This window comes from Lasioglossum baleicum, chromosome 15 (assembly GCF_051020765.1).
Source record: "Lasioglossum baleicum chromosome 15, iyLasBale1, whole genome shotgun sequence".
Taxonomy (NCBI): domain Eukaryota; kingdom Metazoa; phylum Arthropoda; class Insecta; order Hymenoptera; family Halictidae; genus Lasioglossum; species Lasioglossum baleicum.
In genome coordinates this window covers 6,942,795-6,957,948 of record NC_134943.1, presented here as the reverse complement: position 1 = coordinate 6,957,948, position 15,154 = coordinate 6,942,795, and the positions used below count along the sequence as shown (strand labels likewise).

The following is a 15,154-nucleotide window of genomic DNA, read 5'->3' as shown; positions in this document are numbered from 1 at the left end:
GCCGTTAACGCTGGTCATCGAGTATTCTAATTTGCATGGAGAGATTAGTTATTAAATGGACAGCCTTACTACATATTCCATTAGTGGCAAAGTTCGTACGCGGTCTCGTATTAAAATACAACAAGGTATCGGACACTTTGTATGTCACTTTGGTAGCTTTTTTTATTGTTGCATCTCGTGTCCCGATCTGAAATTGGTCACGTGTGTTCACCCTATGCAGCGAAAGTTATCGAGACGGTCGAGAACGATAAATTGAGTGCCGGACCCTTCCGAGGTCCCATTTGCTCGCGTCAAATTTGTCCGCGGCGAGTTTCGAGGCCGTGTCGCAGTCGGCCGAATTGTTTCCAGGAATCCGATCGAAACGTCGAGACGACCTAATTCCAGGGGGACGTGACCAAGGACCAAAGGAGAGAGAAAGAGAGAGCCCAACCCCGCTCGCAATCGATTCTAACGAGAGAGGCTTAGGTCGGCCGATCAACCTCGTATAAATCACGGCACCCTCTCCCCACGGGGCGTTAAGGCGAACGGGAATGGTGTTTCCGATAAAAGTCACGGCTCGGGAATTCCTACCTTGGCCCCCATACGACCGGAGAACCTGGAGACATTGTTTTCCCCAGCAGATAGCCGTTGCCGGCCAAGTTAAATCACCGAGCTGCTTTCCATCAACTTACCTGCAACAAAAAACAAAATAAATTATTAGCTTTGACAAATCCATTGGTGCTTATACAGTAAAGTCGCGTTTACTATCCGCGATCGGGTACGCGATCACTGTCTAGTGCCTACCCGCTCCACTGTCGTGCTGTCTTTCTCTGCGTTCGGCTTTCTTTTGAACTCTCGGCGCGGTCGGCGCGGTAGACGTAGTCATAAAAAAATAATGTCGGTATGCGATCACTGTCCGTGCAGAACACGGGCTGTTAGACAGTAAACTCTACTGTACTACATATTATAAATCGGAGACTTGTATGCACTACAAGTCTTAATCTGACCGGACATCTTCAAGACAGAACTTTTTAAAGATTAAGTCGAATAACTTGAATTTTTTGGGGAGCATTATTCTAATTGCTTTATTATTTATTGGTGAATCCTAATGATTGTTTAAAATGTGCTAAAGACACCGAGAAACAGAACAAAGGTGCCGAAGGAACACGCTCTTTGCGGAACAAATGTAATAAACCTCGGTTTCGCAGCGCACTAGAAGGCTCGGAAGCGCGAAGGAAAACGTAAATGGCGTCGCATCCCACGCACAAAGTCGCCGGAAACGGCTTGATCCCGTAACACGCTCGTCCGCGAGCGAACTATCTATCTATCTTGTCGAAAGCGCGGAGGATATCGTGCGTGAACCGTCCGAGAGAAAAAGCTGCAAAGCAGAACACGCGGGGACCGATCCACGTGGCTAATGGTAATAATAATGGCTTGACTGCCCCCTCCGAAGAAGGAGAACGCGGAGGAGGAGGGAAGGATTGAACAGCTTGGAGCCGCTATAGCCGTGGAACTTAGGTGCCCGCGTTGATTTACTTTTCACGCTCGAGCAGTCGGGGGGAACCGTGGATCGCCTACGAGCAACAACGTTTCTCGGGTCCGATCACGCGTGAACGATATCGCGCAACACGCGTCTCGAAAGAGACCGAGCTGTTTCCATGAACTGGTTCGAATTTAGGCGAAAAATCGCCTGACGCGCCAGCCAAAAAGGGCCCGCAAATTTATACAGTTAAAAAAGTTTGAAAAGTTGTAAAAATCAACTTTTACTACGTACTGTTTTTTACAACCCCGACCAAATGGACTTTTTCAACATATTTTTTAGACGTCATTTACTAAACTAATTCTTCTAGCCCTACAGAGAAATTCAAGTCGTTTGGTCCGTTCATAAAAAGGTTATTCTGATTTAAAGTGTGTGTGATCAGTTTTGCTCCTAACTGTACTCGACTGAGACTAAAAAGTGATGGCGCAGAATGCGGTACAGATGTTGTGTTCGACATTTGTAGTTAATGATTGTAAGAAGTTGATTAAAATTAGTTTCTTTAATGATTTTAATAAATTGATCATGGTGTATCGGTATCCTTAAATTGGTTCAGTCATTCCACCATTTCAACTTTCATCTGTCTATCGTTGTCAGAAATACGAAAAAAGGCATCCCGGTGTCCGGTAACGTGTAATCAACGGAGAGATGAATTTCGCGGACGTTTTTTGCGATTCTGGGCCAGCGTTGCGCGTGTTCGCGGATCACGCGTGGCCCATTCTTCACGGTTCGTTTCGCGGAACGCGTCCCGTGCGCGTTTTATCGGCCCGCGAGATAATTGGCAATTTCGATCCATTTGTCACGCAGCTCCGACAGCTCGCGTTCGCGCTTGTCCCGTTTCTCTCCTATCCCGCTCCTCCGCTCGCTCTTTCTGTCCGTTCAGCTTGCAAACGAGCTGCGTGTCCCATAAATTGCTCCGGAAATTCTTGCAAACGCGCGAGACTTTTCAACTCGGCGACGCAACCAGACGAAAACGTGCGACGGCCGACTATATGTAGGTATAGTTTCTTGCCTATTCGGCTGTGCAGAAACTGGATTGTCTCCGGGACCAAAATAAACCGGCAGGAAAACGAACGGGTGTTCTCTGAGCGGAAAACTGTCGGAGATTATCGGTACAAGACGGATTTGTTGCCGAGACTGTGGCTAATGGGCGAGCAGATGTCGACGGTGATTCACGCCGTTCCTTGATCCCTCTACCTCGCTTCGATCGTGATTTACTCGCGTGATAATCATCCCTGTGTCTCCTTCAATGATTTAATGTGGCGCAGACCAAAATTCCGGCAGTTTCAAAAAATGCGTGGGTTGAAGTCGGGATTAGTTATGCTTAATTTATGTGCAATTTTTCGATATACAAAAAAAAACACATATTACAGGCAATAATTAGTCGAAATCATATTCGATTTTTAGGAAATGAAAATTTATATGATTATTATAAGTTTATATCATTTTGGTAAAATGTTCTGGATGATATCGTACATATTCAAAACCGTACCGGTCGTAATCGGTATTTCAGAGGCAGTACAAAATGAAATGGAGAAAGCAGAGACGAGGGAGAGCCGCACGCGACTCGCACACGATGCAGAAGACTCGGGGACAAGTCTCTGTTCGGGTCCTCGACAGCGGAAGGAGGCCGAACGGCCGTTGAAACGGTTCGGACCGGTTTTATTTCGCAGCGAATCCCTCGTATTCCTCAATCGGCGATCCCGTCCGTCATCGTAAAATTGATTTACGGACATCGTCATCGATGCCCCGGACCAGGTTGCTCGTTTTGCAACGCGTCGCCGCGCCGTCATTAAAACTAGTCACCACGCCGGCCGTTGTAAAGCGTTTCCAAGCCCTTCCGGCGAGGAGTAATTCACTGATCCACAATGGAGCCCCGCTCTTTATACCCGTTTGTTAACGCGTTCGGTGTCGCGTGGGTGACATACTCGATGATTTTTATTTCCACGTTCAAAAACAATTAATTGTCTCTCATCTCGAGAGAGAGAGAGAAAAAAGTATCAAGCTCCGTGGAAACATAGTTTGCTTCGATAAAGCCACGTGCCAGCGATTTCTTCGACAAAACCGCGATGTGTTTGCGCAAACTACGCACGAAAACACGTTTATCTCTAGAACAAAGAATACATAACACGTGCATTGGTTTGCTCAGGTTTCGACGTCGCTATCGTAAGATAAAGAATTTGCCATAATTCCGTTGTATCATTTTCGATCGTCGAATTAAAAACTAGAATACTGGATTTCACAGGAGCGTCGAATGTTTGCGCAGTCGATAAGCTCTGCTCGAAATAGAGCACAATCCAGCCGTGTTGTACGAACACACCTGCGCCAGGTATAAAACCGGTGACAATCGCAGTATTAACATCAAAATCGGAAGTGGATTTGGTGGGATAGTGGTTGCGATCATGTCTCGACTCTTCGTTGTTGGATTAATCATTTCTCTAGCTGTTGCTTGTGAGTGTTCAGATTCGAAAAGAGTTTCAAACAGTCCTCACAGAATTCGGTCAGATCTTTCATTTTACAATCACTGAAACTACGAGGATGCATTTGTGGAAAGTGATGTTCGACTTCTAAATATTCGTTTTTTATTTCACATGCAACAGTGATCGCAGCAGCGAAGAATTCTACCGACTCTGCAGAGGATCATGAAATAATGAAGCACAGTTCGCAGACGGTGCCACTGGGAGAAACTTCAACAGAGAATCCTGACGAGGGATTCAAACATCATTATCGCCCAACCCACGAGTGTGGTGACCACGAGAAATGGTCGAAATGCGGAAAAGCTTGCGAAAACACCTGCCGAAGGCGCGGCATCTGCGTGGTGAAGGTAAAATTACAATCCAAGACCTAACCCTTAAGTGGTACTTTGTTTCTGCTCAGATTACGAAATAAGTGTATTTCAACAAACGTGAATTAAAAATATGAGAAAAAATATAATGTATAGAATATAAGACTAAAGAATCAAAATGTTCCAACGAAGTGAAGGAAACTCGACATTTGCAATGATTGTGCAGCGAAAGATAGTGTACAGAAATTTTGTTGGGGTCACGAGAGACCCCAGTACACCAGTTAAGGGTTTAAAAAATGATCTTTAATCCATTTCAGGTCTGCGACAAAGAGTGGGACGGCTGCCGGTGCAAGTTGGGATACGTGAGGAACCGTAATGGCAAATGCGTGAAACCGCGAGACTGCAATATATGCAATTATGCAATTGCTCGAAGAAAAACTCAGCCTCGAAGAAATTACAGAGCTGAGTCCACGTAGAAACTCGATTCGCAAATTGTTCGATACGATTCCGGTTCGACGTGTTTGTTGGCCACTTCTGAACGATACGAACAAACGAATACAAATTGATCGAAGAATGCAACCGTGTGCACCGTTCTGTTTTGATCCTCGATGCACCTCGAACTATAATATATGAACGTACAAAAGCGAACCGCGGGGATATTTAACGTTACCATGCTCGTAGAGTTGTCGTAGGAGTACTGACACAGTGCGAACGCTTATTTCCGACATTTATGTTAATCGTCCGACAATTATCGCAACAACTCCACATATTTACAGTCGGTGATAAGATATCGCCGTGCGCTGAAGCTTTTTTACGTAATTTTTCAACATTTACGTGAACCCCCGAAGGTTGACATACGGTAGAATTGAATTTTAAATTAACCTCAATATATTCGAGGAAGTAAATTAAATTGCCGCATACAACGGCTCGATTATTACTAAGGAAAAAGATAAAATGGCATTCTGCCCGTCTACATCGTGACTGGTAGATTGTTGATTAATATGCTACCAGATAGCCGAAAATACAAGGAAATAATAACGGCGATGCCATCGTTTCGACATTTAGTCTTCACCAATTGACCGATGATTTGCTGCGGACGATTTAAATAATTTTATCTTTATATTCTTGAACGTTGAAATTGTATTGTAGTAGCTGTACCTAAATTTGCAAATAGCGGTTGCAGTATCTATGATGAAAGAATAAGTGTTAATGCCCCTGTATTACTGCACTGGAAATCGACCATAAAAATCGAATCAATCATCCAAAAATTCAATTTGATGTGTAGTACTGATCTTCAACCGAGAATTTGTTAACATTACCATCTTGGTATTTCAGCATTAACAGCAACAACAACAACAATTGGTTATATAGAAAGGTTATGTTGGTTATATAGAAAAAATATTGACGTTAATATTGGGTTGGCAAATAAGTTCGTTCGGTTTTTTAGAGTGGAATAAATCACAAAAACCGAACGAACTTATTTAATGATACATGCACTTCCGCAGTAGATAGGGATTATAAAAGTCAGGATGTCCGGTAACTTCGCCATATACAGCAGAACTGAAGTTGAATCAGAAAGTCTCAACATGTGCATCCTCAACATCTTTGGAAATTTGTGCTGTTGATGCTGATAGCTCTGCAGTATAACGTTCATTTAATAATTCAATTTGCGGATTTTTCAGATCTGCTATATACATAGTACAGTCACAGGAGGCAGTAGATACTAGGACGGTTACCTAATGGTTATTAAATGGCAATAATGAGTGTGTTTCCTGCAGATTCCAATAATATTGGCTAATAATATGAGATAATGTTTGATGTAGGGAACAATTTATTGATATTAAAAATATAATTTAATTGAATTTCAAATGTTTCTGAGAGAATGTTCTTAAGCCATAAGAATGATTGTTTCAATGTACGTGTCTAGGTCGCGTTCTGATTGGTCCGTGTTTTTCGTTACTAACTCCTTAACGAAGCCGCGGACACCATTTTTGCAAAGGCAAATGTCGCTCGAAATGGTCTCAGGAACCTTCCATTTCCGGATGTTGAAGGAATTTTGAGACATCCTGTATATTGAGCAACAGTTCACGACTCACTCTCAGATCTCCCCTCACCCAAGACTATCGAAGAAGGTATAAAATTTGTAAAACTTCTTGAGATCTTGAGGAATTGTAGAGTCCCAGGCTCTATGTATGTATAATCCCAGGTAACAAGAGCACGAGAGCATTGAGGAGATAACAGTTGACATAGTTTCATATGGAATGGACAAACATTGTCATTACGATGATATATGCGAGGACAACTGACCATTACTATTCATGGCATACGAGGCTATTGTTACTTACATGTTATTTACATGATAAAAAAGTGCTATAAAAGTGTGGAACGTGTGTTTGTTTCGCATGAGACATAGGAAAAAAGCCGAATTGTGCAGTAGTTATCCATAAGAAAAATCAACATGTCCCGCTACAATCTTCTAGTACTGATGGCGTTCTCTGTAGTATGGGCTATGTGTAAGTATTCATATATTCAATCGTAATGAAGAATTGCAAAATTCTATTTCTGCTATTTAATTGAAGCTGCAGAAATCTCCAATGCGCAGAATTGTCCGCCGAACGAGTATTATTCCATATGCGGACAAAATTGCGAACGAACGTGCGCTGATACGAATACGAATTGGGTCTGCCGGTTCCTCGTGAGTGTCTAGAATATTTCATAATGTAGATTTCTTCTAAGTTTTTAGAAATGAAACGGTTTCATTGATGGCCTTGTTTCAGCCGTGCTATCAATTCGCAAGAGGGAGTTGCAGGTGCAACGCTGGTTTCGTGAGAAACAACACAAATGGTCCCTGCATACCACCGGAAAAGTGCCCTAATAATTAGTGGGAAATAATCCTAATATGCATATATTCTGCGTAAGTATGGGTAATTCGGTGTGGTTTTGGTATTACTTAGGTTCACGTAATCGTTTGTATACGCATTGCGCGGGAAATTAATAAAAAAGTTTCCAAACTTATTTTTCTTTAATCATTTTGTTTCACCCGAAATTATCACCCATTGACAAAGTTTTCACCTACAGTAGCTAGTAGCTATTAGTAAGTTACAGTAAATCCTCTATAGACGCAACAATTTCTATACGATAGATGCGACCAAGAATATCCCCCCCCCCCCCAACTTAGTAATCTGATCTCGGTACGGTATATCCATGTGAACCACTACCAACGCGACGCGGAGAGTCGCGGTCGCCCGCACAGTTCAAACGCCCGTACGTCATCACAATGAAACACCAATATTTAATCTTCTTTATTTTTCATTATTTTTTGATGCAACTTTCACCAGCATATTCATGGCATTTTTCTAATGCAAAATGATACGAAACACGATATAATTTCAACTGTATTTAGTGGTTTAATTGACGATGAACGTTTCGGCTCGGTCTTCGGAGATAAAAATAGCTACCCTATAGGATAGATGCGACCGAATCCCCCGGAGGCTGTCGCGTCTATAGAGGATTTACTCTATTAGCTATTTTAACCGCTTCGAAAAATGTTTTGCACTCTCCTACACTGCAAAATTCCAGTTTTTCTCTCAATGAAATTATTTTATCCGTGCAATCGATTGCTGACGCAAACCAGTTTGCCTGAGAGAAAGATTTATAGATTGAACGGATGCAGAATGAACTTTAGTGTAGAGGATAATGTGTTAATAAAATTATAGTTTGCGTTTGCGATTCTATTTAGTAGTTTGAACAGTATGAGTCATTTGTTTTTGCGAACTTCTCCGATGAATATTTAGAAGTCGTCAGTTTATGTATCCGTGGTAGACAAGAGTGTATCGCAATTATGCGTTCGACTTTTGAAGACGCCGACAAACGAATTCAGACTCGCAATACATACCATCTTGGTACTTTATCATTAACAGCAAGAGCAACCACGATTGATTGTAAAGCTTGCACACCCTATAATTACACTATCAACGAAAGATAATGATGTTTCTCCAAGAATTTTCAAGTTTGTGATTACGATAATATGTGAAGGACAACTGACCTTATACTATTTGTGGCATACGAGGCTACTCGCGATTGACATGTCATTTACATGGTAAAAAAGTACTATAAGAGTATGGAACGTTTGTTCGTTTCGCATAAGACATAGGACAAAAGTCGAATCGTGCAGTAGTTATCCATAAGAAAAATCAACATGTCCCGCTACAATCTTCTAGTACTGATGACGTTGGCTGTAGTATGGGCTATGTGTAAGTATTCATATATTCAATCGTAATGAAGAATTGCAAAATTCTATTTCTGCTGTTTAATTGAAGCTGCAGAAATCTCGAATGCGCGGAATTGTCCGCCGAACGAGAGGTATTCCATATGCGGAAGAATTTGCGAACCATCGTGCGCTGATACGGACCCGATAAACGATAATTGGTTCTGCCAGAGCAATGTGAGTGTCTAGAATACTTCACACTGTACTAGATTTCTTCTCAGTTTTTATGAATGAAACGGTTTCATTGGTGGCCTTGTTTCAGTTGTGCTGGCGACCCATAACAGGGGGTTGCACGTGTGATTCAAATTTCGTGAGGAACAACACATATAATAGTCCCTGCATACCACCGGAAAAGTGCCCTAATAATTAGTGGGAAATAATCCTAATATGCATATATTCTGCGTAGGTATGGGTAATTCGGTGTGGTTTTGGTATTACTTAGGTTCACGTAATCGTTTGTATACACATTGCGCAGGAAATTAATAAAAAAGTGTCCAAACTTATTTTTCTTTAATCATTTTGTTTCACCCGAAATTATGATCCATCAACAAAGTTTACATCTACAGTAGCTAGTAGCAATTCGTAAGTAGCTATCTTAACCGCTTCGAAAAATGTTTTGCACTCTCCTATACTGCAACATTCCTGTTTTTCTCTCAATGAAATTATATTAGCCGCGCAATCGATCTCAGACGCAAACCAGTTTGCCTGAGAGAAAGATTTATAGATTGAACTGATGCAGAATGAACTTTAGTGTAGAGGATAATGTGGCGATAATGTTATAGTTTGCGTCTGCAATTCTATTTAATAGTTTGACCAGCATGAGTCATTTGTTTTTGCGAACTTCTCCGACGAATATTTAGAAGTCGTCTGTTTATGTATCCGTGGTAGACAAGAGTGTATCGTAATTATGCGTTCGACTTTTGAAGACGCCGACAAACAAATTCAGACTCGCAATACTCCTTCATTACAATATCCTTGATTCAGTAAATCAACGAATATTGCAACAAATGCATAAATCCACAGTAATCGACATTAATGATCGGTCGAATTAAAGAAATAACAAGAGTCCAATTTTCCTCGAAAAGATTAAACTTTTCAAGCTGCGGGCATCTGTTACCAGCAAATTGCTAATTAGTTACTAGTGATTAGCCGTTTTAGCCTCATGAAGCGTTCTAACCACGTGCGAACTTCCACCGTAAATTTTGAAATATAATTACAGTTATTATACTTCTTCAGAAGATAGCGTTATCAGCTAAGATGAGACAAACACAGTGAAATAGTTTATCGCACAAAACGTGGAGTATAAATATCCGCACGTTTAGACACGCAGGTAGAGTCGAAGTGTCAGCTGATGCTAGGCGAAACAATCCACGAAGTTCAAAATGCAGGGGAAATTCGAGATATTACTGCTCCTGGCTGCACTCTACGTTGCATGTAAGTACCTCAAAAGTTATTCGAAACGATTTAGCCTGTCTCGCCGAAAAAATTCAATTTTCTTTCCTCGATTATCCAAGCTGCTGAGGTAGTGGGGCCTGAATGTCCAGAGAACGCGGAATGGAATTTATGTGGTGAATTATGCGCGCCGACCTGCGATTTGCCACACCCGAACACACGGTTGTGCCCACATATCGTGAGTGTTTAATCAAATTCGCACCCGATTGACAATTTTTGTAATCGAATCTTTAATTCTTGGCTTTATTCCAGGTGTGCACGAAATTCACCGCCGGCTGCAGATGCAATAAAGGATACGTGAGGGACTCCGAGGGAAGTGGCAAATGCATCCTGGAGAAAGATTGTCATGTTTGAGAAATAATTTATTCGAGGCAATAAAAATATAATTTGAGCATTCACCTTCGACTACGTTCCTTTACCCACCCCTCCAATACAACACTTTAGAACTGCATTTGTTGATATGCTACTTGTCAACCAGCTGCATAGACTTTGTTGAATTGCAAAACTGCGAAGGAATATTTTCAAATATATCAAAGAAGAGAGAGAAAATGACCGTCTGCTTAGATAATAAACAATGTAGTCTGTATTAGAAGTACAGTGAATCCTCTATAGACGCAACAATTTCTATACGATAGATGCGACCAAGAATATCCCCCCCCCCCCCAACTTAGAAATCTGATCTCGGCTCGGTATATCCACGTGAACCACTACCAACGCGACGCGGAGAGTCGCAGTCGCCGGCACAGTTCAAACGCCCGTGCGTCATCACAATAAAACACCAATATTTAATCTTCTTTACTTTTCATTATTTTTTTATGGAACTTTCACCAGCATATTCGTGGCATTTTTCTAATGCAAAATGATACCAAACACGATATAATTTCAACTGTATTTAGTGGTTTAATTGACGATGAACGTTTCGGCTCGGTCTTCGGAGATAAAAATAGCTACCCTATACGATAGATGCGACCGAATCCCCCGGAGGCTGTCGCGTCTATAGAGGATTTACTCTATTAGCTATTTTAACCGCTTCGAAAAATGTTTTGCACTCTCCTACACTGCAAAATTCCAGTTTTTCTCTCAATGAAATTATTTTATCCGTGCAATCGATTGCTGACGCAAACCAGTTTGCCTGAGAGAAAGATTTATAGATTGAACGGATGCAGAATGAACTTTAGTGTAGAGGATAATGTGTTAATGAAATTATAGTTTGCGTTTGCGATTCTATTTAGTAGTTTGAACCAGGGACTTATACCGGTACGTAAAATACCGGTATGATACCGGTATATTTCGGTTATTTCTTCCTAACCGTTATAGAACCGAAATATCAGAATACCGGTATTTTCATATACCGGTATGGTTGCATTCAGGGATTCATACCGGTACATACAATACCGATACGTAAAATACCGATAACCGATATGAAATACCGGTATTTTTCGGTTTGTTGGGGAAGGAGAAATGGGGCAAGTGGGATATTCCGCATGCTTCGCCCGATCCCCACTTTTCGACTCGCGCGTATCTCCTGCCGTTCATGACGTCATACCGGTATTCTGATATTTCGGTTCTATAACGGTTAGGAAGAAATAACCGAAATATACCGGTATCATACCGGTATTTTACGTACCGGTATAAGTCCCTGCGCAATACTCCTTCATTACATCCTTGATTCAATAAATCAACGAATATTGCAACAAATGCATACATCCACAGTAATCGACATTAAAGATCGGTCGAATTAGAGAAATAACAAGTGTCCAATTTTCCTCGAAAAGATTAAACTTTTCAAGCTGCGGACATCTGTTACCAGCAAATTGCTAATTATATAAATACTAGAAATTATATAAATACTAGTGATTAGCCGTTTTAGCCTCGTGAAGCGTTCTAACCACACCTAAACGCACCGTAAATTTTGAAATAGAATTACAGTTATTATACTTCTTCAGAAGATAGCGTTATCAGCTAAGACGAGACAAACACAGTGAAATAGTTTATCGCACAAAACGTGGAGTATAAATATCCGGACGTTTAGACACGCAGGTAGAGTCGAAGTGTCAGCTGATGCTAGGCGAAATAATCCACGAAGTTCAAAATGCAGGGGAAATTCGAGATATTACTGCTCCTGGCTGCACTCTACGTTGCATGTAAGTACCTCAAAAGTTATTCGAAACGATTTAGCCTGTCTCGCCGAAAAAATTCAATTTTCTTTCCTCGATTATCCAAGCTGCTGAGGTAGTGGGGCCTGAATGTCCAGAGAACGCGGAATGGAATTTATGTGGTGAATTATGCGCACCGACCTGCGATATACCACACCCGAACGTACGGTTGTGCCCACGTATCGTGAGTATTTAATCAAATTCGCACCCGATTGACAATTTTTGTAATCGAATCTTTAATTCTTGGCTTTGTTCCAGGAGTGCACGAAATTCACCGCCGGCTGCAGATGCAATTCAGGATACGTGAGGGACTCCGTGGGAAGTCGCAAATGCATCCTGGAGAAAGATTGTCATGTTTGAGAAATAATTTATTCGAGGCAATAAAAATATAATTTGAGCATTCATCTTCGACTACGTTCCTTTACCCACCCCTCCAATACAACACTTTAGAACTGCATTTGTTGATATGCTACTTGTCAATCAGCTGTATAGACTTTGTTGAATTGCAAAACTGCGAAGGAATATTTTAAAAAATATCAAAGAAGAAAATGACCGTCTGTTTAGATAATAAACAATGTAGTCTGTATTAGAAGTACAGTGAATCCTCTATAGACGCAACAATTTCTATACAATAGATGCGACCAAGAATGTCCTCCAACTTAGTATATAATTTGCATTAAACATGCATTTCGAAATAAAAGCTATTTGCATAGATTCATAAATCTTCAATTCTGATACACATACGGGAGTATATTCTAGAGATAGCATTATCTGCAAGGACGAAAGCCAAGACAAGTTTAGATATATAATTTAATATTTAATTTTCCTGACGCCTCAAGGATTTAATGGAATGAGAAGTAGGGGTACAAAAACATGGTTGGCTTCGAGCGTGGCATCAAAGACTGAGCTGAAGCCACAGTGTTTGGTAGTGAGTGTTTGATAGCCTCATTGGTCGAAGATGATTCGATACGTCTTGCTGCTAGTGTTGCTGACAGTGCACGCTGAATGTAAATGCCATTATTGTACCGTTTTCAATGAATTTCTCCGAATTTTCTTATCGCAAACTTTCGTTTTCTGGATCGAAGGCGCCAGCATCACGACGAAAATACCGCCTGACTGTGGAGATAATGGAGTTTGGATGCCATGTGGAATCGCGTGCGAATTACCTTGTTCGATGCAGAAACTGGGACATTATCCAGTTTGCCGACCCGTAAGTGTCGCTTGCAACTAATTGTATTTCTTTCAATGCAAAGTAAATGAAATGTGAAATAGTAAAATGATTAGACGAAAGGAACAGAACTAATATGGATCGTCGACTCATTGAACTTATTAAAGGAAGAAACAAATGTTGAATTACAACGTGAGTGCTTTCGTTCGATTGCAGGTGTAGATGAGTTCTAGTTGGAAGAATTTATTTGTGAGTCACTTGGTGAAGAAAATTTTGCATAAGAATCAGTCTAATGATCACTATTCCTACACGTTTCTGCAACCTGTATCAATTCGTCATTAATTTTATGCTATTTCACTCGACAACTGAGAAATAATGTGCTTGATCTGATAAAAGTTGAATCTAGCGGTGACCAAGTCCCCCCCCCCCCAAGAAAAAATATGTTTAGCTTCCAAAATTAAAATCGCAGAATAGCCCTGGTACCGTTGACAGATATTTTGGTTACAAAAAAGGTCATCACGTAAAACCTAGGGCTGGGTTCTTCTCACCCCCCCCCCCCCTCAGATTACATCCTGGATGCGCCACTTGCGGGGACGATACCCAAGGTGGCCTACTTTTGCGTTTTCAAGGTGTAATTTGCATTATTCGATAGCATGTGGCACAATAGGTGACAGCAAAGATAGGCGGCAGCACTGCCGCCTGTCACATTACTTCTCGCGGCTCCGCTCCGCTACAGTTTGCCGAATAATGCAAATTACGCCTTGAAAAAGCAAAAGTAGGGCCATCTAGCGATTGTGCCATAATGCTGAATTTTTATAAATTACAATTTCTTCGAATGGCGGTGTTAATTTGGCAGATTTTGCAAATAAACACAAATTTATGAAGCTACACTCAATAAAATAAGTCTACGTACAGCCTTTAAAACAGAATAACTTTTTATTATTGTACCAAACGATCTGATTATTTTGTATGTGCAAAAGAGATTGTCCAAAAATTACAATTGATCAGGTTACATGCAAAAATAAAACAGCATTTTTAAAACTATTTTATTTGGGTCCCCAATGAAAATTTAAAACATGTTTTGTAGATCTATGTTAGTTATACACATGCTGAAAATTTCATCGAAATTGGTTGACGCAGGAAAAAACGACACGCCGTCGAAAGATGTACGATTCTGTGGATTTTAAGCAGAAACTAATTATGTAAAAGTTTCACCATTTTTAAACGCTTGTAGCTCGTGTGTATGTCAATCGATTTCGATGAAATTTTTAGCAGGTGTTTAACTACTATAGATCTACAAAACATGTATTTTAAATTTTTATTAAGGGCCCAAATAAAAAAGTTTCAAATAGTGCTTTTTCTATTTTTGCATATAACCTTGTAAATTGTAATTTTTATAAAATATTTTTTGCACATCATTCAATAAACCAATGCTTCTAATTGCTTCTAATTACAAAACATCAGGTCATTTGGTATAATTATAAAAAAGTTATTCTGTTTTAAAGGGTGTACGGAGATTTATTTTACTGAGTCGCAGAGAGTGTGCGAATTAGTTTATACATCTAATAATTTGATGATTCAACTTGATTCAGGTTTGCCATCCATACGAGTCGAGGGGAGCCTGCGGCTGCAAGAAGGGATACGGAATAAACGTTTTTGGCAAATGCGAAAAATGCTGATCATCAAAAATCCTGACAGGCTATGATATACAATAAACTTGCGATGTAGAAACAATATATTTCTGTAAAGGACAATAAATTTGTAATCCTTGCATATGCTGGTAATTCAATTACTGGGGAATCGACGGTAA

At 40.6% G+C, this 15,154-nt stretch overlaps 5 protein-coding genes across 6 annotated transcripts in view; 4 read left to right on the top strand and 1 right to left on the bottom strand.

The window, feature by feature from the left end:
* LOC143216224 (headcase protein-like) overlaps positions 1 to 15,154 on the bottom strand; it is a 207,044-nt gene that overhangs the window by 105,016 nt on the left and 86,874 nt on the right. The window lies entirely within an intron of this gene.
* LOC143216225 (uncharacterized) lies at positions 3,855 to 5,390 on the top strand. The gene is made up of 3 exons (XM_076439091.1): positions 3,855 to 3,967; positions 4,117 to 4,340; positions 4,619 to 5,390. The coding sequence occupies exons 1-3, from the start codon at positions 3,919 to 3,921 to the stop codon at positions 4,775 to 4,777; spliced, it is 432 nt and encodes a 143-aa protein (XP_076295206.1). The 5' UTR covers positions 3,855 to 3,918; the 3' UTR covers positions 4,778 to 5,390.
* On the top strand, positions 6,655 to 9,071 carry LOC143216228 (cysteine-rich venom protein 6-like). Of its 2 annotated transcripts, XR_013010528.1 has the most exons (5): positions 6,655 to 6,814; positions 6,881 to 6,996; positions 7,079 to 8,554; positions 8,621 to 8,745; positions 8,831 to 9,071. XR_013010528.1 is itself a non-coding variant. In XM_076439095.1 (3 exons), exons 1-3 carry the CDS (start codon positions 8,500 to 8,502, stop codon positions 8,936 to 8,938), a joined length of 288 nt encoding a protein of 95 aa, XP_076295210.1. In that variant the 5' UTR covers positions 8,394 to 8,499; the 3' UTR covers positions 8,939 to 9,071. The 2 variants fall into 2 exon arrangements, 1 of the variants encoding a protein (XP_076295210.1); XM_076439095.1 differs by lacking the exons at positions 6,655 to 6,814; positions 6,881 to 6,996 and having other exon boundaries at positions 8,394 to 8,554.
* On the top strand, positions 9,855 to 10,418 carry LOC143216230 (chymotrypsin inhibitor-like). Its single transcript, XM_076439096.1, has 3 exons — positions 9,855 to 10,002; positions 10,083 to 10,198; positions 10,273 to 10,418. The coding sequence occupies exons 1-3, from the start codon at positions 9,951 to 9,953 to the stop codon at positions 10,372 to 10,374; spliced, it is 270 nt and encodes an 89-aa protein (XP_076295211.1). The 5' UTR covers positions 9,855 to 9,950; the 3' UTR covers positions 10,375 to 10,418.
* On the top strand, positions 12,013 to 12,580 carry LOC143216231 (chymotrypsin inhibitor-like). The gene is made up of 3 exons (XM_076439097.1): positions 12,013 to 12,164; positions 12,245 to 12,360; positions 12,435 to 12,580. Exons 1-3 carry the CDS (start codon positions 12,113 to 12,115, stop codon positions 12,534 to 12,536), a joined length of 270 nt encoding a protein of 89 aa, XP_076295212.1. The 5' UTR covers positions 12,013 to 12,112; the 3' UTR covers positions 12,537 to 12,580.